The sequence below is a fragment of the Trifolium pratense genome, linkage group LG3 (assembly GCF_020283565.1).
Source record: "Trifolium pratense cultivar HEN17-A07 linkage group LG3, ARS_RC_1.1, whole genome shotgun sequence".
Classification (NCBI taxonomy): Eukaryota; Viridiplantae; Streptophyta; class Magnoliopsida; order Fabales; family Fabaceae; genus Trifolium; species Trifolium pratense.
In genome coordinates, this window is record NC_060061.1 from 7,470,395 (window position 1) to 7,494,089 (window position 23,695).

At 34.1% G+C, this 23,695-nt stretch overlaps 5 protein-coding genes across 8 annotated transcripts; 3 read left to right on the forward strand and 2 right to left on the reverse strand.

Annotated features, from left to right (window-relative positions):
• Window positions 1–1,319: 1,319 nt before the first annotated feature.
• Window positions 1,320–3,467, reverse strand: LOC123916100 (pentatricopeptide repeat-containing protein PNM1, mitochondrial). The gene is made up of 2 exons (XM_045967460.1): window positions 1,774–3,467; window positions 1,320–1,606 (listed from the first exon to the last, which is right to left on the reverse strand). The coding sequence occupies exon 1, from the start codon at window positions 3,392–3,394 to the stop codon at window positions 1,835–1,837; it is 1,560 nt and encodes a 519-aa protein (XP_045823416.1). The 5' UTR covers window positions 3,395–3,467; the 3' UTR covers window positions 1,320–1,606; window positions 1,774–1,834.
• Window positions 3,468–5,030: 1,563 nt separating this feature from the next.
• LOC123916103 lies at window positions 5,031–8,541 on the forward strand. Of its 2 annotated transcripts, none has more exons than XM_045967466.1 (4): window positions 5,031–5,199; window positions 5,594–6,698; window positions 7,594–7,668; window positions 7,996–8,541. In XM_045967466.1, the coding sequence occupies exons 2-4, from the start codon at window positions 5,814–5,816 to the stop codon at window positions 8,110–8,112; spliced, it is 1,077 nt and encodes a 358-aa protein (XP_045823422.1). In that variant the 5' UTR covers window positions 5,031–5,199; window positions 5,594–5,813; the 3' UTR covers window positions 8,113–8,541. The 2 variants fall into 2 exon arrangements, with proteins under 2 accessions (XP_045823422.1, XP_045823423.1); XM_045967467.1 differs by having other exon boundaries at window positions 5,723–6,698.
• A 1,006-nt stretch (window positions 8,542–9,547) lies between these two features.
• Window positions 9,548–13,688, forward strand: LOC123916101 (aldehyde dehydrogenase family 3 member H1-like). Of its 2 annotated transcripts, none has more exons than XM_045967461.1 (12): window positions 9,548–9,869; window positions 10,028–10,138; window positions 10,233–10,476; window positions 10,880–10,948; window positions 11,027–11,123; window positions 11,313–11,519; window positions 11,685–11,800; window positions 11,881–11,985; window positions 12,065–12,237; window positions 12,328–12,418; window positions 12,513–12,662; window positions 13,218–13,688. In XM_045967461.1, the coding sequence occupies exons 1-12, from the start codon at window positions 9,832–9,834 to the stop codon at window positions 13,452–13,454; spliced, it is 1,638 nt and encodes a 545-aa protein (XP_045823417.1). In that variant the 5' UTR covers window positions 9,548–9,831; the 3' UTR covers window positions 13,455–13,688. The 2 variants fall into 2 exon arrangements, with proteins under 2 accessions (XP_045823417.1, XP_045823418.1); XM_045967462.1 differs by having other exon boundaries at window positions 10,031–10,138.
• A 511-nt stretch (window positions 13,689–14,199) lies between these two features.
• On the forward strand, window positions 14,200–17,638 carry LOC123916102 (aspartic proteinase Asp1-like). Of its 2 annotated transcripts, none has more exons than XM_045967463.1 (8): window positions 14,200–14,853; window positions 15,304–15,421; window positions 15,515–15,738; window positions 15,982–16,206; window positions 16,305–16,446; window positions 16,641–16,841; window positions 16,947–17,019; window positions 17,280–17,638. In XM_045967463.1, the coding sequence occupies exons 1-8, from the start codon at window positions 14,642–14,644 to the stop codon at window positions 17,387–17,389; spliced, it is 1,305 nt and encodes a 434-aa protein (XP_045823419.1). In that variant the 5' UTR covers window positions 14,200–14,641; the 3' UTR covers window positions 17,390–17,638. The 2 variants fall into 2 exon arrangements, with proteins under 2 accessions (XP_045823419.1, XP_045823420.1); XM_045967464.1 differs by lacking the exon at window positions 17,280–17,638 and adding an exon at window positions 17,094–17,119 and having other exon boundaries at window positions 16,947–17,035.
• A 3,407-nt stretch (window positions 17,639–21,045) lies between these two features.
• LOC123916104 (NAC domain-containing protein 2-like) lies at window positions 21,046–23,453 on the reverse strand. The gene is made up of 3 exons (XM_045967468.1): window positions 22,772–23,453; window positions 22,135–22,412; window positions 21,046–21,976 (listed from the first exon to the last, which is right to left on the reverse strand). The coding sequence occupies exons 1-3, from the start codon at window positions 22,929–22,931 to the stop codon at window positions 21,548–21,550; spliced, it is 867 nt and encodes a 288-aa protein (XP_045823424.1). The 5' UTR covers window positions 22,932–23,453; the 3' UTR covers window positions 21,046–21,547.
• Window positions 23,454–23,695: the final 242 nt, after the last annotated feature.

Consider the following 23,695-nt stretch of genomic DNA (forward strand, 5'->3'; position numbering starts at 1 on the left):
AGTCCACTGATTAGCATTTTGTACAATGGCTATACTTTTATTCGTACGATTCATAGAAAGAGGACATTTGAGTATGCAAGCAAATGTCTTCTACTGCATGCTTGGTCAATTAATCAGTTGCTACAAAAAAAGTGATGTAATGGGGTAACAATATTTGTTGTTTCAGGGTGTTTATGTTGATTTTTTTTTTTTTGCTTTCACCACCAGTTTAATCTGGTTCGGAGGTCAGTTCTGGCATCATGTGGTTCCAACCCCCTCCCGATCGTAGTTGCGGGGGATCGAACCGTGATCCTCCCTACCAAGTTCAGCGCCAATCACCACTGAACCGGGTGTTTGTGTTGATTTTGATTATTATTATTATAAAAGGGTAATAAGTTAAATGACATGGGCAATAAATGTCATGAAGTATCCAATTTTGACTCAACAAACAGAAAACAGAGAAACCTTAAACAGAATCTTTTAAATCAAAATCTGAAAAACAGAGTCAGTTTTATAGTCTGTGCAACGTGCTTGTTATACCAACTCTGTTTTTCTTATACTTCGATTGACACCCACAAAAGCTGCCAATAGAAGTGGGGAAAGCATTTAACACAGAACACCCTGAACCAAGTACAGAGAACTTAAAGAAGTAGTGTTACACCATCCATTGCCAGAGCAGAGGTATCTGCACCTTAATCCTCACCATATGCGGTGTAGGTGCATCAATATAATCTACTCCACAGCTAAACAGCAACGGAATGCATACCAATCTATCCATACCAGACAATCTTCATTCGTCACAATCTGACTTTCACCCAAAAAAAAAAATCTTCAGTCTCATCAAAGAATCAGTTTCATTCAATGCCCACCAGCTAATGCATGGACAGGCATGTCTGCAGTTTGATGTTATAATATCAAAGCTTCCAATAAAATGAGCTACAATAATAGTTAAGTAGAAGGAACAAAATCATTAGATATGTTCCGCCCCGCTATATATTCCTAATGTTAATAGAAATACTCTAGCCTAAGGTTAGATATGTGCTTGAGCTTCTCACCAAAACGAATCTTTGAAGCTCTAATCATCACTTACATTTTTTTTTTGACTAAATCATCATCACTTACATTAAGTGATAGCAAACCAATTACTCAGTGTGTGTGTGTGTGTACATTGTAACAGATTTTGAAAGAAAAGAGGCTGGAACACAGCATATGATTGTAATTAACCTGTTTGAATGTTTATGTCAGATTTTCTGGGGTAGCAAGCAAATAGTTCAAAATATTGATAACACTTTATTAGCATTGCTCGTCAACATCAACTCTTAAATGTTAAAATACCTTCAATAAACTTCATCAACACACAAAAGATAACATGGTATTGCAAGATAACATAATAAGGACATAAAATCAAATGATAAAGTATGCTGCAACAGTAGAAAAACATACAGCTAAACTTCATAGTATGAGTTTGACTGGAAATCCAGTTGGTGATTATTTTTTAACCATGCAGTGATGGTGATGCTTCCGCTCGTTTCGGAATGGGTTTCACGTATTTCTGAAGTTCATTAGTCTCATTCTGGATAGTGCTTACTGGTTGTCATTCCCTACCTAAAACATGGTGTAGCAATATCTGGGGATTGGGAGCAAATGCATTGCATTAAAAATACAAGATGCAACAGTCAATGTTACCGGGTTTGATAAAAGAGCATTCAGATGTATGGCATTTTAAATTTTTTCAACAAATTATTTTCATTCTTAAATTACACCAGCCAAGCACAAGGCAAGAGTAAAACTAACCATGACAAAATGAAAAACAATATTCAAACAGAGAAGTCTATTTCTAAGTGCAAAAATGAGATCATCCACGCATCATTCGTTTAGGCTTCTTCACATAACTCAGACGAATCTGTTTCAAGCGTCTTCTCTTCCTAGCCATTTTCTCAGGCAAAGTTTCCCTCTTCTTCTCAGCCTTAACCGCCTTCTTCTTCACGAATCTCGGGTCAACAACATACTCTTTGGGAGTCACAGGCAATCCTTTACCAAGAGCTTCATTGAATAGAGCATTAGCCTTATCAATACGATTATGTGCACCCAATTTCGTCGTCAACAAATCATAAGTCTTAACACCAGGTTCACACCCATCAGCCTTCATCATAGCAAAGACCTTCAAAGCATGATCAATCCTCTCAATGCCACACAAAATAGTAAGAAAATCAAAGTAAGCTTTCTTATCAAGAAAAGCTCCAAACCCAGCAGATTTCATTCCATCAATCATTCCATCTCCTTCTTCCAACCTTGCAGCCTGATAGAGACTCTTAATCAAAACAAGAAAAGTAGTCTCATTGGGATTACATCTCCACCCTCTCATCATAGAAAACAAACTCAAAGCATCATTAGTCTTCCTAATCTTACAAAGATTCGTTATCAACACATTGAATGTCTCCACATTCCTTGGAACCCCATGTTGGTCCATTTCCACAAGCACTTTCGAAGACTCAGAATGAAGCTTAAAAGGATCCTTTTGGCGACAAATTTTGCACATACAATCAAGCATGGCATTATAAGCTCTAACACCGAGCTCAAACCCTCCGCGATACATCTCCTCAGAAAGCCTCCGAGCTTCTTCAATCTTCCCATCAATACAATAACCCGCCACAAGTAAATCACACATTTCTTCATCAGGGAAAAATTCCTTTGCCAAATTCTTCGTCATCTTCTCCGCATAACTTGCATAACCCTTCAAGCAAAGCTTCTCCACAACCACCTTAAGTGAACCACGATCACGCTTCAAACCATAATCCTTCTCCATTCGTTCGAAAAATTGAACCACCTGGCTGGGACGACCCGCACGAACAAGCCTGTCAATTGCCGATAGTAATGTTTTCGATCCAGCGCCGCCTCCGGTGAGAATTTTGTGCGTTGCCTTGAAGTCTTTCCGGCGACCGAAGTAATCGACGAAGTAAGATAGAGTTTCGTCGGTTTGTGTGAATTTGGGATTCGAAGTGAGCCATTGATGGAACCCTAACACGTTTCTTCCAGCTTCAAGGGAGAGATTTAGGGTTTGGAGAACCAAATTGGGAGTTGGAGTAATGTGTGAGAAGCTAAGATTGAGGCGCTGAGCGACAGAGGTGGGATCGGAGTCGGTTTCTTTGAGAAGCTCCAATGAGATTGCGCGGGCAATCGGATCCGGTTCGTCTGAGAGTTTTTCGGCTGTGGAAACGGATTCTGATGAGAAGTGTTGGGTTTGGAAGAGTGAATGTTGAGCGAAAAGGTTTGGGTGTTGAAAATGTGATGAAAAATTGGAAGCGATTTGGTGGCGGGAATTAGGAGGTGGTTGAATCGGAGATGAAGAAATGAATGATATTGAACGGAAACGGATGGATCGGAGTAAGAGTCTACGAAGTTGCAGAGACGCCATTTTTAGGGTTTTAGGAGAACGATGAAGAAGCTTACAAGGAGGGTAATGTACGTGGCAACGGCTACAGAGGGCAAGTTAGATTGGACTCGGCCCATTTTAATATTTGGGTTAACAGGCCCAAAAATATGACTTTTATTTTATATGAATGTAAATTTTTTCGGTGAATTTCTTTTCTCGTGCGCCCTCCGAAGATTCTTAAATGTCCCCTCGTTTGATCAAAATTTATGAAATTCGAATTCTAGGGTGCGAACATGTTTGATAAAAAACTATAGAAAAATGTAGATCTGTCAATAACAATAACAATATAGTACATTGAATGAAAATTAACAACATAATCATATAAAAAAATCAATTAAACACAAACAAGGTTCATACCATAGATTACTAGAATGTGAACTGAACCAATACCCATAAAATAAAAGGATTTAATTGATATGCACCGACGGTGTAAAATAATTTTACACTGTCAACCAATACCAACCATGTTTTCCGCCACATCACTCCACTCCATCCCACTTTCTTGATATGACATGGCAAAATAATGATTTTTTATTGGACGATTGTGCAAAACTATTTTACACCGTCGGTGCATATCAATTAAACTCAAAATAAAATGCAAAACTGTGTAAATATGAGCTGTGTATTAACATCTTATTTGTTGAGTATAATTTTCACTTGTAAGTTGTAAGGGAGTTTCAACCACAAATTCAAAGAAAAAGAGAATTTAACGAGGGTTTCAAATTTCGGCGGTTTTTGAATAAGCTTAACGTTTTAAAGAAATTGATAAGAATGTGGGGGGAAAGTGGTGGGGCTTGTGTTGGATGTGGTTCACATTATACAATGTGATATGTTTTGTAAGCGTTCACATTCTAAATGCGAACGTGTATTATGTCAATAATTTTGGAATATTGGAGGTTGCCCCCTATACATGATTATATCCGACTATTTTAGAATCAAAACATCATTTTTTTTACCATTGATTATATAATTCAAATACCCCTATACATGATTTGGAACTCTCTTGTGTAAAATTAAATTTCAATCTTTTACGTGTTTGAATTTTGAAACCAGAGTTCGAATTATAGAATCCAAAACTTTTTTATCAAGAAAAATGTATCTTTTTAAGTTATTTACGTGTACTCAACAATATTCATTCATCGATAGGAAATCAAACATTATAATTTACGTATAAAGTTGTGGACCCTCTGCAAATAGAAAGCCATTTATAAAATTCAAACAATTTCACATGGATTCTATAATCCAAACTCATAACATCTTTTAAAATCCGCCAAGTATTATTAAAAATTGGGAATCAAGATATTGAACTAAAGTGACTAATCAACTTTAATTAGGATAAATCACTTGAAAAAAAAATTCAAATTTGATTCTTGATAGCCACAATTCTTGGCAAGATTTTATTTACCTCACAGTCAAATAGTTAATAAAAAAAAAATAATTGGGACGTGAGAGTGAGAAACTTGAGGGAAAATGAAATATTCCATTTTTGAGAGTGAGTCTTTGTTTAGGAAAAGTTACATTACATAAATGGGTGGCGCCACGAAACGGGAAAAAGGATATAAGTTACCGTAATGGATGGATTGAGAAGTGGAGGAATCTGTAATTGTAATTAATTAACAGTATAAAAATCTAAACTTACTTAAACAAACAGTAGCGGTAGTAGTAGTCAAGTGCGTGACGTTAGAGTGAATGAATGAGTAAGTAATAATCACCACCAATAATACACAAAACGGAATTCAATTCTGCTCCTCCGTTATCTCATCTCGTCTCTTCTAATCTAATTCACAGTAAGTTACACCCAAACTCTTCTTAATGTCATTATTTATTTCTAATCAACCCAGATTCACGAATTCTACGGGTTTTCCTTGTTCTCATTGGTAAAGTTCATTTCAACTATGCTGTTCTGATAGTGATAGGATTTAATCTCAATTTTGTTTTGACTTTTTTTTTTTTTTTTTTAAATCAATTTTAATTTAATCAATCTCCCACTCTCTTTTATATATTATTTTATATTTTAGTTTCAAACAACTCGTTGATTCTATTCCGTCAATTTTACTTTATAATATCTGAATTTAGGCATTCTGATTGGATGGATATCACACAATAATTTATTTTATATTTTTCTTTTTTGGTGATTCAATAAAGGATTATATTAAGGTGCAATTAACATTCATGCTTCAGGTTTAGCAACAACTTAATCTGCACTGTAGTGTTGCAAATTCTGTAGTCTACTGGAGAATGTTTGCAATTGCATCCACCTTTTTTGCTTGATTAGGCCTCAATTCATGCTTCGGGTTTTTGGTTTGGTAGTTTTCGATGCAGAAGATAGCATTGTCAACCGATGGTCCAATAATCTTGAAGTTGAAGTGTTGTATTTGAATCTAAAGATTGAACTGATCAGATGGGCAAGGAAAATGAGTCACCTGTGAAGAAACAAGTTAGTGAGGATGGTTCATCGAGTGTTGAGATCGGGGATTTAGAATCTCAATCTCGACTTAGTTTGGAGAGGGAGATGGGCTTGGCGAGTTGTCGTGTGTGCCAGTGTGCTGAGTCTGATAAACGGGGTGATGCTGCTCTAGAATTTTTGGGTATCACCCCGGTTATAGAAAGCAAGGGGGATGAAAAGTCTGATGTTGACAAGGGAATTCCAAAAGATGTGACTGTTAACCGAAACCGTGAAAGCAAACCTGGGATGATGGAATTTGTAGGCCCTAATGGGGAGGTTTTCGTTTGTAAGAATGATTTGGAAATTGGTTTGTCTCATGAAGATACGTTAATTGAACTTGGTTGTTGTTGTAAAAATGACCTTGCTTTAGTACATTATGCTTGTGCACTCAAGTGGTTTATCAACCATGGATCTACCGTTTGTGAAATATGCGGACATATAGCAAATAATATTAGAATATCTGACTTCAATAAGGTTATTGGTTCTTTAAAAGAGTACGAATCATTGAGGGAAAGAACTGTCAATGGAGTTCCTGGTCCTGCACAAGATCATACAAATACTGGCGTGGATCCTGATGCTGTGGCTGCTATCCGGAGGCAACGGTTAAGTGAAATTGCACTCTGGTTTTGTCCTCATAATAGCAATAACTTTAACAACAGTAGCAACATGGACTCAGTTTCACAGCTTGTTTCTGAGCAGCCTTTGAATATTGTTGTCGAAGAAGCTGGCCCCGTACAGAGTCCTGCAACTAAGTGGGCCGTAGAGTGTACAGGGATCCTGCTTGCTACAGGGCTGCTTACCATCACCCTAGCATGGCTTATAGCTCCTCGTGTTGGGAAGGTATGCAAAATTGAACTTGTTAATATGTTTATATGGAAGATAGTGCTTAGATGTTCTTTCTCTGCTTAAATATGCCCTTAAATTTTCAAACGTTCTCATAGTGATACATGTATTAAGTTAGGCATGATGATAATCATTCATTTTCCTACCCATTTCAATAAACTCCTTAACAAGGGTCAATTAACTCAACACTTTCCTCTATCTAAGCATACCCTTAAGATTTATCTCGGAATTTCATTTATGTATACTATGAAATGGTCGATTATATTGAAATTGAATGGTAAGATTATGGCTGTGGTGTATATTATGAAATTGTTCATTTTTATTCTTGCTACTGTAAAGCATTCATTTATGAGTATCTAGTAAAATAGGTCATGATTTCTGCTTTGTAACTAGCAAGCATGAACTGGAGTAAATTGATGTCATGCCCATGCCAACGTAGCAATCATTAATTAACTTACTCTAATTCTTGAATATTTATTTCTTTTGGACTGGTGATGATACTTAATTACTTTTTGGGAGAACATTGGCCGGAATTTTTATTCTCTGCAGGCCTTTCCTCTCTCTTTTTTCCCCTTTACTTTGCATAAGTCACCATTAGCTGCTTCTATTCTATTCATGGTATGTTTTTCTAAGGATATTTGAATGACAGGAAAACTCATAAACTACAATCTTCTTTGTTCATGCTAGATTTTATGTCTATCAGTCAATTATGATGGGAGACTTAGATTTTGGACTTACATGTAGAGTTACTTTTCCAAGAGATCCACATTTCTAGTTTTCAAAGTTTCCTTCTCGAATCTCGACAAACCTATTTGGAAGGCCACATATCAATTTTATATATCTGTGATATATGTGCCTAATACTAATACTGCTGCTTATATTTGTTGTCCAGAATATTGCAAGAAGTGGTCTTCATATCCTACTTGGAGGTGTTTGTGCTTTAACAGTGGTGATTTTTTTCCGCTTCGTAAGTACTTCCATGGCTGTACTTTTTTAAAGAAACTTGGTTCAGACTCTTCTGTTGGCGGGACTAAAACTTGACTATGCTTTAAAAATAATTCAATATAAAAGAAGACCGTGATTGTATGTGTTGCTTCACTGTTCAATTTAAACAAGTATGGAACTTATAACTGAATGAATCATTTTCAAAATCATATCAGCAGGAACTATGAAAGCAAATACAGAAGATGTTTGATCTTAATGGCATATGCATAATTGATCTGCAATTTGTTTTCTTTCAATTCTGGTGCCAATGACAATCTAATTGTTTCTCTCATGTAATTGGTTATTGCAGTTTGTGCTTACCAGAATCAAGTATGGACCTGCACGTTATTGGGCAATATTGTTTGTTTTCTGGTTTCTTGTCTTTGGAATATGGGCTTCTCGGACGCACAGTGCTCATACAACGTGATCCATTGGTACAGAGCTTTACCATATTTGTTTAGTCCTATCTGCCCTCGGCCCTCCCCACCCCTCCCATCTGTTTTTTGAACTCTTGTTTTATTTCCTTGCCATCTTAAATTTTGTGATTATAGATATTTACTATGAAACTACTATAGAGTATATTTGGTTGATTATCATATTTGTGGACGTATAATAGCAATTATGCGTTCCTTAGCTAGATTTCAGGACGTACACACACACATAAATGACTGAACATGTGTATACTCCATAAGTACAATCTTGAATTGAAAAATATCCAGACACAATTAATTGCTAACCATTGGCCAAATGAGTAGCAATGTATCACTTGCCAATGGAACAGACATCATGATATTGTGTTGGGGTCAGTGGATTAGAGACCAACTATAATGATAAATTCGATGATGGCATTCGATGATATCTGATATCCAATGGAAGGCAACTAAAGTGCAATTTGATAATATTTGTTTTGAATATTGATATACCAATGTACACAATGTTATATGAATATTCATATAGGCACCTGTCAAAAGTGTTTGCACTTGCTTATGCTATGTTGTGGGTTCCTTGTGAGTTCTATGAGCTGAATAAATCTTCAGATTGGGTTGATCCCAGCATCGTGAAAGGCAGCCCAAGAGGTTCTGTCTCAAATGTTTTAGGAAAGTGTAATCAATTTCCATAATTAGTTCTAACAAATGTATCGATACTTTTTCATTTGTACAAGGAAAAATGAACTTATCCTAATGCTCCCCCCCAAGATGATTTGAACCTGCGAGTCTGTGACCTCATCGTCAGATCAAACTATGCTACAACAAACAAACAGAACAATTTGTAATTTTTTCAATTTTTATTTATTTATAGTGAAAAAGTTTTTGATATTTTTTTTAAGCATGAAGCAAGATTTGGACCAACTTATGCTTATGTCGTCCTGCTCCAATGTTACTCTCCCAGTTGACTATTTAAAGAGCAATGCTATTAAAACAAAGTCCGAACTAAAAATTATTTAAAAAAAACGCAAAACGTATCCCATCCGTATGTATCGGAATATGGTCTCCGATCTCAGTTTTTGTGTTTCTGAATCATTTTGCCATATAAACCTTGCTGCCATGGGGGAGCATTTTCCCATGTGTTTTTATGTGTAACTTTTCTTAAATGGTTGTTTGGTTAGATAAAAGAAGTTGTAAAATAAATAAAGAATAAAATAAAAATAGAAAATTATTACATCAAAGTTTGACATTTTTATATACAAGTAATATTATTGGTTTTTAACAAGAGAGATTAGTAATAGTAACTATGTCGCGATGCCGCCATAATGCCACATACAGATCCCATTTTGACTTATATATAATTTGTTCCTTTGCTAACATTTTCTATGAGCCGTCCCACTCTATTAGTACAAATAGACAATATAGTACTATCGTTTCTTTAGGATATTTTATTATCCCACGTAACAGAATAAATCATAGCCACTCCTTTCCAATAATCCACCTTCACCAACTATATACTTTACTTTTCTTCTCTTATAATTATAACTTAAAAACACACCAAATTTAGATTAAGCAACACAAATTCCATTGACCCCCTCAGTTTATAACTATAAAGTAGGTAGTCAATGCTCACCTCATTGTTACCAACAACCTTAAATGCAAATTCTATGTTACTACTAATTCCTAGCTGAATTGAAGACAAGACAACAAACAATTTTACCATGAAAAGCCTCTGTCTTCAACCGTTGCTTGTTCCCAGGTACATCTTTTTCCAATTCTTTTGTTTCTTTACTTCTGTCTTTAATTCATACATAATAAAACCAATGATTATTTACCAAAACTATGTTGCCAAAAAAGCTATATTTCATCATCATAATTGGAGAGTGTCTTATTCTAGTTGTTCTTCATGATTTGTAGCAGTGCCTTGGTTGATAGGAGAGTCTTCTTTGCAAACCATTTAACCACAAAGTGCTTTCCTAAGCAACTTCATTTCAACTCTCGCTGTGTTGTTGTCTCTTCATACTCGTCGTAAACTCTCTCTCTTTCTCTTCACATTTTGATCATGATGCTTTAATTTTACTTATTTGTATAAGAATGATAGTGTTTTTTTTATGTTGTGAAGGAGTTCTGCAACTCTATCTGCCGAATCAGAAGTAGAAAAGAAGCAAGTATTTGATGGAGACAAGGCTGCTTTGCTTGTCAGAGAGCTCAGAAATAATTTTGATAGCGGCAAGACTAAGAGCTATGAATGGCGGATTTCACAATTAGAGGCCATAGCTAAGATGTTAGAAGAGAAAGAGAATGAAATTATTGATGCTCTTCATAAGGATGTTTCTAAACCAAGACTAGAAGCATATATAACTGAGGTCTTCAATCAATTTCCTCTTTCGTTTCTATAGTTCACAACGGCATTGCAACCGTAGTTGCTGCAATTTACTGCAACATAAATGTTCGCAGCTTAACAGCAACCACTATATAAAAGGATAAAGCTCTTCAAGTGCCTATTTTTTTGGTTCACAGACTCGAAAATAGGCACTTGAAGAGCCGTTACTCCAAAGTCCAAACGGCAATGGATGGATACATTTATAACTGTTATTTTGAAGAATTCTTTCCATTTGTAGATAATGGTGATAATTCTGTCAAAGTTATTGTTAATAGAATCTTACATCATAATATTTATCTCCGTTCTCTCTTGTCATGATGCCATTAAGTTAATGTTTCGATTTGTATGGTAATCATCTTGTAACCTTACCATCTTTTTAAACGCAGGTTTTTCAGGCGAAATCTTCATGTAATGAAGCACTTCAAGAACTGAAACATTGGATGAAGCCTGAAAAGGTAATAACAAAGAATAAGAATGACTATGACTCGGTTTGACTTCATTAGTAATACACTTTCTTTTTCGCCTTCTTTTAGGTGAGTACTTCAATCACAACATTTCCATCATCAGCAGAGATTGTATCAGAACCACTAGGAGTTGTGTTGATCATATCAACATGGAACTTTCCTTTCTGTATGTAGAACATGTTCATCTTTCACACAATCCACATCACATTTGGTTACAATGGAGAAAAACTTTGGTTCATCTTAATCACTGTCATCTAGCATGTTTATATTGATAATATCTAATTTATTGGTTTTTCATCTTGTCTGTCTGTATCCTTTCCTTTCCACTGATGAAGATTTTTTCTCCTACCTTCAGCATTATCATTGGATCCAGTCATTGGAGCCATTTCAGCAGGTAACACAGTGGTTTTGAAACCATCAGAAATTGCTCCTGCAACATCATCTCTGCTTGCAAATTTGCTAGAAATTTATCTAGACAACTCTGCAGTAAGAGTTGTTGAAGGGTCCGTTCCTGAAACAACTGCACTCCTGGACCAGAAGTGGGATAAGATACTTTACACAGGTAATTTTTCCGATAATATCATATCAATATCCTGTAATAAATCATTGTAATTAGTGGCTTTTATTCACAGGTTTAAATTTATAATAAAACATCACATGTATTTGGTCCAATTAGCATGGCAACTTCACTATAAGGTTTTAAGCATAATAAACGGATTTTGCTCAGGTAGTGCTCGAGTAGGTCGCATTGTTATGGCTGCTGCTGCAAAGCATCTTACTCCAGTAATTCTGGAGCTTGGAGGAAAGTGTCCAGCAGTTGTTGATTCAAATATCAACTTACAAGTAACATAATCTCTGGAGCTTGTTATTTACACATCCAAAATAACATATTTTCATCTTTAATATAATCATTGAAATTTCAGGTCACTGCTAGAAGGATAATTGCTGGCAAATGGGCATGTAATAGTGGACAAGCATGCATTTCTGTTGATTATATCATCACAAGAAAAGACTTTGCTCCAACACTTGTAAGATTGGCTCTATATATAATACAAAATTCAGCGTGATGTTACAATGTACTACTCTTGATGTATTATCATTAAACAGATAGCTGCTTTAAAAGAAGAGTTGGAGAATTTTTTTGGGAAAGATCCGATAGAATCGAAAGATATGTCTCGTATTGTGTCTCCAACTCAATTCGCACGACTCGTGAAACTCTTGGATGAGGATAAGGCATCTGACAAAATTGTTTTAGGAGGTCAGAGGGATGAGAAGAAATTGTGAGTTAGCATTATCCCATCTTGGTTATTAAGATTGGAATGACTCATTTATAACATTACCATAACATCAACTCTTCCTCTATGTTGCAGAAAGATTGCTCCAACTATCTTATTGGATGTTCCAGAAGAAGCTCTGGTTATGCAAGAGGAGATATTTGGGCCAATATTGCCAATTATCACTGTCAGTACTAGATCATAAAGGAAAGTACATGTTATGTTTTTTTTATGTTTCACATAAATCTAAGTCTTTGTATCTTTTTCTCACATTTTTGCAGGTAGACAACATAGAAGATAGCTATGGTATAATAAAATCAAGGCCAAAACCTCTGGCTGCATATCTCTTCACAAACAATGAGCAGCTGAAGAAGGATTACGTGGATAAGATATCTTCTGGAGGGATGCTCATCAACGACGCTGTCGTGCATGTAGTTATTTTAATTCTGAAATTTATACATGAAAATTTATTGAATTCCTACTTTTTATTTTATAAATATGATTTTGTTTTCATAAATCTATTGTTATCTTGTGGTGCATCAGTAGACAATAGGAAAATTTATATTCTCTTTGGCATCTTTCATTGGCACATACATAAAATGGCTCAACTTTGCTTGAGCTATTTTCTGGTTGTTGGCTGATATAGTGCTGAGTATAATTGTATGTATGCATCCGTGTCCGACACTGATACATGTTACACACCAAACACACATAATTTGAAGTGTCAGTGCTACACAAGTAACTGCCCCCATTCATCAAATCTATGTACTCCCTCCGTCCCAAAATATAAGCAAATATGGGTCAAAGAAACTTGATGTATTTGGTTAAAGATTTGGACCAAATACATTCACTTTTGTTGACCTAATTTTGCTTATATTTTGGGACGGAGGGAGTACATATTTATGCATGGCTCACCCAGATGAGAGATATAGACATGTATGAAGGCAATGGCATTATATTAACTTGTTTGTACAACAATGGTGTAGGTTGCAACTCGTGGTTTGCCTTTTGGAGGAGTTGAAGAGAGTGGAATGGGTTGTTACCATGGAAAGTTTTCTTTTGATAGTTTCAGCCATAAGAAGGCAGTTTTGTATAAAGGTTTTGATTCAGATCCAGACATAAGGTATCCACCATATACACCTGAGAAGGCAAAAATGTTGAGGGCAATTTTAGACGGAAATATTTTTGCAATAATTCTTGCTTTGCTTGGATGGTCTAAGTAAAGGGACATGTAAATGTAATGTTCTTGTTCCTCCCAGTCTCTGGTGATGGGGTGTGATTTCTCTAGGCATGTTTACATGTATGTGTCCTGTTCCTGCATTTGTTTTGGTAAGGTGGATTGGAGGGCCAGAAGCCCCTGTAAATATATTTATCAACAATTACTTGTAAAAATGGTTAAAAGAACTTTACAGTTTACAAGTTTTTTAAATAAATCAAAATTAGCAATTGCATCTTAATATTTTTATAATCTGACTTATTTATAAACTGTTATAAACTCCTATTAAAAAGTAACGAAAAGGGAGTGTGACACACTTTACATATGTTTGGAAATACGTCCAACTTGGTTTTTTCGCGTCATAATACTATTCCACCGTGAAAACGCAGAAGCAAAAAATGTGAACTTCTACGTCGCCACTGTGGTTTTTGCTACCATACCGCAAGACCAAACATATGCTTAATGGTGAGATAAAAATGCAAAGTGGATTGCTTAAAATGTATTGATAAGAATAAGCTAATTGTAGCAATTTAAAAGGCTTAGAACTAAAATTTAAGAAGAAAAATGTGTTCAAAAGTAGGAGCAGTATATATTTTGGTATAAAAATTAAAAAATGTGTTCAAGAATATAAAACCACAAACTGACAGTAACAAAAGTCAAAGACAAAATAAATTCATTAAAATTTTTCCTTTTTTTTTATTACTTTTTTGTTGTTTTTTGTGGCAATCATTATCACAGTGGCCATAGAAGGAGCAGGGAAGAACTTTCCAGGAAATAAACAGCACACTAAAATTTCAACACTTGCTCATTAGCATTGCTTCCACCTTCACTTTTCTTCTTCACACATTCTCTCAATTATAATTATTTTTCTTTTCTTTTCCTACAATATCAATTCAAAGGGTGCTCATAACATAAAGAATCTTTGCAAGATTCATGTGTGAATGTCTTGTGAGTAAGAAAAAGGGATAAAAAAAACATAGCATAAGAAGCAATTCCATTTCTAATGTTAGAATTCATTCTCTCCTTTCCTTCATAAACACACAACCAACTCTTCCCAACACGAATCATTAATTTATTTAAATATTTAAACTCAACCCCACCATTCTTCATTTTCTTTCATCCATACAATATAAAAAAATAATAATTTTTTTTAGCTTTTTTCCTTACTAGAGATCAGAGAAGAAAAAGAAGAAGATGAAGATAGGTAAGGTGAGATTGGTGATATTGGTGATTACAATGATGATGTTGAACTTGTCTTCTTGTTCAGCTTGGTTTGGTAATAAACGCAAAAGTGGAGGAAACTATATTCTACCAGATGAAGCTATGTCTTCAAGACCAAGTCTCATGAACCATGCTGCTGGTTCTTCAATTGTTTTCCCTATTTATGGCAACGTTTATCCTGTTGGGTATGATATTTCACTTCTTTCTATGTTGTTTGTTTTGTTTCATGTTTTGGAGTTCATTTTTATAATGTTTTTTCTGTTCAAAAAGCATAGCACTTTTCTCAAGTGTTAATCTTTTATGATATTTTGTATGACATTTTCATTTTTATTGAAAGATGTGATGTGAGTATCTCCAAATTCATAGCTGTGGAATATTTCTTTCTTGTTTTTCAATGATTAGATTCATTCCCCTTTGAAATCTGTTAATTTATTTATAGAACAGAAAGGAAAAAAATAAATAAAGTTTTTTAAGGTCGGACTGAAATTGATTTTCTAATATTAAATAGGTGAAATCTACCGTACATATCTTATTTTGAACCTATCGGAATTATCCACCTCAGTTGTGCATCAGTACATATCCAAATAAGATGTGTACTAGAGTGTTCAGATAACCATAAATTTCAATTTTTGCAGGTTCTATAATGTTACTCTCAACATAGGCCAACCACCAAGGCCTTATTATCTTGATGTTGACACTGGTAGTGAACTCACATGGCTTCAATGTGATGCCCCTTGTTCTCAATGTTCTGAGGTAATAATATTCAAGTTCAACTATATAAAAAATCTCACAATTTGCATATAATGTGTGTCATATTGATTTGAATTTGCTGATAATTTTTTTCAGACACCACATCCACTCTACAAGCCTAGCAATGACTTTGTGCCCTGCAAGGATCCAATATGTGCATCCTTGCAGCCTACTGATGACTACACATGTGAAGACCCTAATCAATGTGACTACGAAATTAAGTATGCTGATCAATACTCGACTCTTGGTGTACTTATAAATGATGTCTACCTTCTCAACTTCACCAATGGAGTCCAACTTAAAGTTCGGATGGCGCTCGGGTTTGTTTACTTTGCAAGCTATGCTTTATCTTTTTCTTACACCCTTTCAAACTTTGTTCGCGACAATGTACTATCTTTTTTGTTAAGAACAGTAGGAACAAGACCTATAGCTCTGTACCTAAGTTTTATCGTATGATCAGATTTGGCTTATTCATAATATATTTGATCCAAAATTTATGCCATATGATTTTTAGTTAGGATGTTATAAATTTTTTGTCTGATGTACCTAATTCCATTATACAGATGTGGATATGATCAGATTTTTTCACCTTCTACTTACCATCCCTTAGATGGAATACTTGGACTTGGAAGGGGAAAAGCTAGCTTGGTATCACAGCTGAATAGTCAGGGACTGGTGCGAAATGTGATCGGACATTGTTTAAGCTCGCGAGGAGGAGGATATATCTTCTTCGGAAATGTTTATGATTCTTCTAAAATGAGTTGGACACCAATTTCATCTATAGATTCGTTAGTACACCATTCTCATTTTAACTGATACACGAGTTATAGTGAATCATAATTTGATGATATATCTTGATTTAAATCTTCTTTGTTGTTTGTATCAGAGGAAAACATTACTCGGCAGGACCAGCTGAACTTGTTTTCGGAGGAAGGAAGACTGGTGTGGGAAGTCTGAATATTATTTTTGATACTGGAAGTTCCTATACTTATTTCAACTCTCAGGCTTACCAAGCATTGATTACTTTGGTCAGTTAAAAATATTTTTCACTATGCTTCCTTTTAGTGCTCGAATAAACCAAATTTGCGAAAACATTCTCCTGTGCCTCTCGTTAGTTAGTTAGTTTGTTTAGTCGTCGAATATGCTTTTTGTATATACTAGAAAATATTGGTGATTTGGCAGGTTGCTAAAGATGAGATTTTGTTAAACTTTTCAAATGCAGCTGAGTAAGGAATTAAATAGAAAGCCAATAAAAGCTGCACCTGATGACCAGACTTTACCGATGTGTTGGCACGGTAAAAGACCTTTCAGAAGCTTAAATGAAGTGAAGAAATACTTCAAGCCACTAACACTTAGTTTCACCAATGGTGGAAGAGTTAAACCTCAGTTTGAGATTCCTCCTGAAGCTTATCTTATAATATCAGTAAGTTCTAATTTACCAAACACTTCTGTGTTTGTTAACTGCTATAACAAATAACAGACACATTTCAATATGTGTGAATGCTAACAATTTGTTTTTTGTTGCCAGAACAAGGGAAATGTTTGTCTGGGCATTCTAAATGGCCCTGAAGTAGGGTTGGGTGAACTGAACCTTATTGGAGGTGGAAATTTAGTTACATTGTTACTATAACATTTTGGATGATAATCTATGAAGCATCGACACTTATACTGACACATAGATTTTAAAAATAATTTTTTTTTTAAAAAACGTAATTGAATATAATCACACATGTCAGGTCGTGTTAGTGTTTGACATTAGCATGTGTCAGACACTACACGTCTTAAATTTGAAGTGACATAGATAAAAAATGATTGTTGAACTCTGCATTATGTTATGTAAGTGTTGATGTTGTTTATGCAGACATATCCATGCTAGACAAAGTGATGGTATTCGACAACGAAAAACAGTTGATTGGATGGGGACCAGCAGATTGCAATGGTGTTCCAAAATCCAGAGATGCCAGTTTATGATCATAAAAAAAGTTACTAATTCAAGCATCTATGACTGATATATCATTGAGAGAGAGTAGACCATGAATTAATGCAGTTTATAGAGCAGGGTGATGGTAAACACTAATGAATCATTTTCATGGTGTGATGCTTATGACTTGTGTATAGTGTTATGTGTATAATGTTATCTTATGATGATTGTAGAAGTTATTATATTAGTCATATCACATTAGTATGACTACATTAACCTGAGGAACTTATCTAGAATTAGAAGGGCTAAACAAAGCAAGTTGATGCCACCACAAAATAAATTATTCTTAAACGATAATCTGTTGTTGAAATAATTTTCGAGCGAATAAGAAAACATTCACCAAAACATAGGATTAAATAAAAGCTTGGAACAGAAGTAACATACACCATCAACTACTACCTCAGGCCACTAGGTTTTGTATAGTAGCGAGAAATTTGGATAGTATGCACGAAGTCCTAGGTTCGATGCTCGTTAACTACTATTACAGGCAATAAAAAAAACTGATAACTGAATAATCATCACCGTTAAAGTCGTTCAGTTGAGTATTATAAGTCCGTGTTTCTCAAAAACAATAGGGAGACGTTTCATAATGGAGCCAAGTTTATTTTTCACTGGCCTAGTTCACACCAATTTTATTAATTTAAGCAAAAAATTATTATAATATGATGAAAATTAGATTGCTACTTTGCGGGTATAAATAGTGAAAGACAAACAAGAAGTATTTTGTTGATCTAGGCATAAAGTTATAGATTAGTTTTGATTGAACAGTCCAATTTTCAAACTTAATTATATTAGATAAATATTGCTTTGAAAATTTGAATCGATCGGGTTGAGGAAAATTCTGAAGATCGTCTGCACTTGTTACTGCACAAACTAATCAACATGTTAACTTCATAGGTTAGTACAGATTTATGTGAGTATTTTTTTTGGACCAATAATTTTTATTTTTTTTTGTCTAGTAGCCTAGTGGCTAGATAATCCAATAAGTGGAGTGTTTGGGGTTCGAACTCCGACTCTTCCATTATATATGCGATATTTCTATCAACTGAGTTAAGCTCATGAGAACCAATAATTTTAGTAGTATGTATTGTATTTGTAAAATGCATTAATCCTTTTGGGTAGCAATCTTTCGGTGCAAAAGATCTTGGCCTATTTGTTATAGATTTTTCTAAAATAGGTTCTCATAGTGTAATATAATTTTATGTAAAAGAAATTTACAAAGAAACTTTTATAAAGGCATCAAATGAAAATTTGGTTTGAATGGTTATTCTTAAAATGCTATTTTAGGTATTTCATCATTTTATTGAATAATGTATGTTTATGTTATATGATGTCAAAATTAGTGTTTCAATTTAGAAAAAATGAATATAGAAAAACTTTTAATATTTTGAAAAACAATTTTATAAAATCTATTTTAAAAAATACAAAAAAAAATACATTTTTTAGAACTGAAACAAACAGGTCCCCCTATTATTAATGAAGTGGCTATCCTAAGTGGCTATTCTAGGCGGTCAGCTGTGTGACAACCTAGCCTAAATGTAATCAGACCATTTTAACCCAAACTCATGTAACCCATATGAAAATTAGGTTGGACTGGGTCGGGTTAGCCCATTGGGCTTCAAGCCATTATAAAAAAATAGCAATTTTGTAAAAATAATATCAATAAAAACATTAAAAATTATCATCCAATTAAAAAATTGTTATAAAAAATTATAGTTAATGTGTAAGTTTAATAAAAAGGGTTATATTTACCTAAATTTTTTTTAAAATTAAGTTTATAATTTATTAATTTGATTTAATTTTTTTTAGAGAAAAAGGAATATATGCACTAACAGTGTAAATTAATTTTACACTGTCAACCAATATCAACCATTTTTTCTGCCACATCACCCCACTTCACCCCAATTTCTTGATATAACATGACAAAATGATAGTTGTTTATTGGACGATCGTGTAAAACTATTTTACACCGTCGGTGCATATCCATTAACTTTTTTTTTATAGGAATCAAACAAGAGTTTAATTGATATTTAGTCAATTTATTCTTTTTTTTTTTTTGGCTGGATAAACATAAACTAGTATAAAGCTGATTTAATGATAAACTGAAGGTCATGCAAATTCAACGAGGGAGGGCGTCATAGTGTAGAAGTTAAGAATTTAGTTTGTCTATCTTTCTATTGACAGACTTCACGAAACGAGGTTGTATATTGAACTTGAAATTATTATTATTTTTTATTATTTTGAAATAGTTAGAGACTGTAAATCAACAACAAAAAATAAGAGTAAGATTAATCCTTATCGAAAAACTAAAATTGCAATAAGGAATTGAAGCATTTGATGGCTCTGGAAAAGGTCAAAACATCACTCACAACTTTTCATTCTTCGGCAGAAATTGTATCGAAACCACTAGGAGTTTTCTTGGTAATCTCTGCATGGAACTATCCATTTTTGCTATCACTTGATCCTATCATTGGAGCTATTGCAGCCGGTTATGCTGTGGTCTTAAAACCATCAGAACTTGCTCCAGCCACATCATTATTGCCGAAAAAACTATTAGGGGAATACATGGATAACTCGTATATACGAGTTGTTGAGGGAGCAGTTGATGAAACATCTGCATTATTGCAAGTGAGACTCCTTAACAATGAGTGGTGGCGGCTCAATCTCATAAAATAAGTAGAGATCGAAAAAATGAAGAAAATGAAAAACAACAAACGACATAAACTTGTTGTTTCTAAAAAGTGAAACCAACGGTGTCTCATGAACAAAAAATTACGAGAAATATTCAACATAGACAACACCTCAAAACAGAACAAGAATAAAAACTCAGCATCCCTTTTCATTTAAGGTTATGGAGCATGAAGAGAATTAAAAAACATGTGAGACACTAAGAGATCAAATTTATAATAGTAATTTATATATAAGAATAAGTTGAATTTTTAAATACATTAAAAAGTAAATGTATCTAAAAAAATGCATTTCTTCTTATATTAAGGACCGGATATGTAATAGTCTATAGAGTTTGTAGACTATTTGTAGTGGTGATAAATATCGGAGAAACGGAACAAAAAAAAAAAGAATGAATGAATGAGAAAGAAAATACTAGAGAAAATAAAAATAAAAACAAAGAATAGCTATGAAAATGAAAACAGAGTAAACGCACAAAAGAGAGAGAAGGGGATTTCACATAGCCAACTCCTCCTCCCTTTATATTGCATTTGATTGATTCCTTTGTGTTGTTTGTTAGTTGGGGATGAATGAACGCATGCATGCTTGAGTAGTTGAGCTATTTTGTGAAAACAAACTATATGATATTATAGAACTATAATATATTATCAAACATATATTTTAATTTTATAAAATAATATTTAAAAAATGACTTTTAACCTTTTTCTTTAAAAAAAGTAAGATTTATCAAACAACTTTAATTTTAATTCTAAAGCTATTATTTTTAGTTTTACGATTAAAATAGCTTCTACACATAAAAAAAAGTTGGCTCAAACGTACCTATTTTTTTTTTTTAGAACATTCACTTATTTGTTGATTCCTTTGATGTTTGAAGAATTACATATACATTAATTACTTGTATATTTTTTTTTTATAGTGATGAATTACTTGTATATTCTCACTTAGAAGAATACACCAATGAATTAAATCACTAGATTATATATTATAAAACAAACATTATAAAAAAAATCTTACTACAATAATAAGAATTGGAACAAGAATTTTCTACATGAATTACATGTTAACACTACCATATACCCCTAATAACATGACTAATTGAATCTCCACCTAGTTGAGAATTGAAATCATTTTGCTTATTGTTTTTTAGTTACAAATAAAATGATTCCATTTTTCTTCAACTTCAACCATACTAATCATAAATCAATATCATCCCAAATTAAACAATCCCTAGTAATCACCTACCCAAGAACACACATGCACCACTAGGACCTCCACTTGCAGTTGCAGTTAGTAGTTGTTTGGTAGGTATGAACATGATTTTTGTCTACAACCAATTTAAAATACCCATGGGACCCCTACCATTTTAGGATCCCCTATCCTCCAAAGGGTCATTTTCATTTTCAAACCCCATGACCATGACCTATTTCTATTATTTTACTATTGAAAATAACAAATCAAGATTACTTAGGTGGGTACATAAACACATCTTGCCAATTATTCATTTGGTACTGAACCTGAGGGGTAAAATAGTCATCTTCACCATCATCCATAAAATTCAACTGAAAATCAAAGGCTGAAACTGGGTCTGGGCCCAAAACAAATTCATTCCATTTGGGCTCGCTTTGGACCTCTTTATCGCACGTGACATCCGGCGAAACCACGTGCTCAGAACAACTTGAGTCCGTGTGAAACTGTGGCACTGAATCTGACGTGTCAGTGCATAATTGATCATTAATTATCCTAAAGTCATCCAGGCCGTTCATTTCGATCTTAAGTTTCGTCTCATTCTCAAATTGAACTTCCTTTGAAAACATTGATGGTTTTGTGTCATTGTATTTCTCAATCTTCCCTTTCTTGTTGTAAATTCGACACAACACCCAATCATCAAGCTGCATTTAATCGTAATCGTAATCGTCAGATCATTAAACATATTGTATTTTATAAAATTATATATATGGTTGATTGTAATGTGCTGACATACAGAGTCATTAATGTGTTTAAAAATTAAACTTTTTTGTGTACAAAATTGATTTAATAATGTACTTACTCTTAAATTGTGATTATTTTTTGATGCGGTTCTATCGACATTTGCAAGACGATATTCATGCATGATCCAATTGGTTTTAACTCCTTTAGGAGCTTTACCAGCATAGAACACAAGTGCTTTCTTTATTCCAAGTGGCCTCGGCTTACCAATCGGCTTATCGGCTCCAGTGGCTTTCCAGTATCCGGTTCCTGCAGCCCGGTTCGGTCTTGAACCGTTTGGATATTTTCTGTCCCTTGGAGAGAAAAAATACCATTCTTTCTCACCATAAAGAGCCATTTCTATATACATAAAAAAAAATGAAATTAGAATTTAATAATTTATTAGCTTAATTCCCATTGTAATCAATGGTATGCAATTATATTTGGTGACTTGAGATTGAAATTTTATTTCAACTATCAAATGTAGGTTTTTAAGTCACTAGGTCCAGTGACGTGACTAGTATGCATGAGATTTTAGGTTCGATTCTCATTGACAATTTATATTTTAAAATTATTGAAATACTGATATTAGTTATTCAATAAATCTAAAAAGATATTTTAATATTAATTATTCAATAAATCTAAAAATTAAATTATGTTCTACTGAAAAAAGGGGAGGAAGTAGTATAATTTCACATAAAAGTAAAAGGAAGTAGTACCTGGAAGGTGCCATGGATCAAACTTATACAAATCAATTTCTTTGATAATTGGAACAGAAATAGGTAGTGAAGCACACTTTCTACATAAGTAGTGATTCACAAGTTCATCATCAGTAGGATGAAATCTAAACCCAGGTGGGAACTCTAATCCACCTTGCATTCTTGTTCTTGTTCTTGATATTTCTTATTCTTCTTTTGGTGGCTTGGGTTGGGTTGTATTCGGTTTTGAAGTTCGAAGTTGTAAGAAAGGAAGAAGCTATGGTTTTATAGGATGAATTTAAATTGATGAGTCAAAAAGGTTGAATAAAAAATACACGTGGGATTAGTGAAGTTAGGGGAAGGTGTATATAGTGACACAAAAACAAGAGAAACTCCTCGAACTTCAAACCATGTAAGGTTGTTTTTTCGTTGGTAAAGGTGAACGCAGACAGCACGTGGCAATACGTGAATGGAGTATAGGACACGTGCGAGGGACCCTTATATGTGTCACGGCTTGCGTCACTTGTATAGACTGTTTTGGTAAAAAGGTTGACTGTTGTCGTAGGGAGGGGGCTCTCCTGTTTTTGGGTCGACACAACACACTGTACAGTTTTTCCCAAATGCTCTGCATCTCATCTCATCTCTGTTAAGCCCAAATACTTCCCTTTCTTTTTTAGCACACATGCACATGTAACACATTTTAGCCGTTCATTTTAATTTTAGTGTGAGTGAGACATAAAATAGCCGGATGATAGATAATTGAGCTCATATTCAATGGATATTTGTAAAAAAAATACTCATAATAAGTAGGGATAAAAATTCATGTTATGTGTATGAATATGAGAATGTAATTATTCACAAGGGTGGGAATATAGATGTGGATATGGGTATCTTAACATATGAGTATAAATTTGGGTACGAGTTTTTTTTCAAACTGTGAGTACA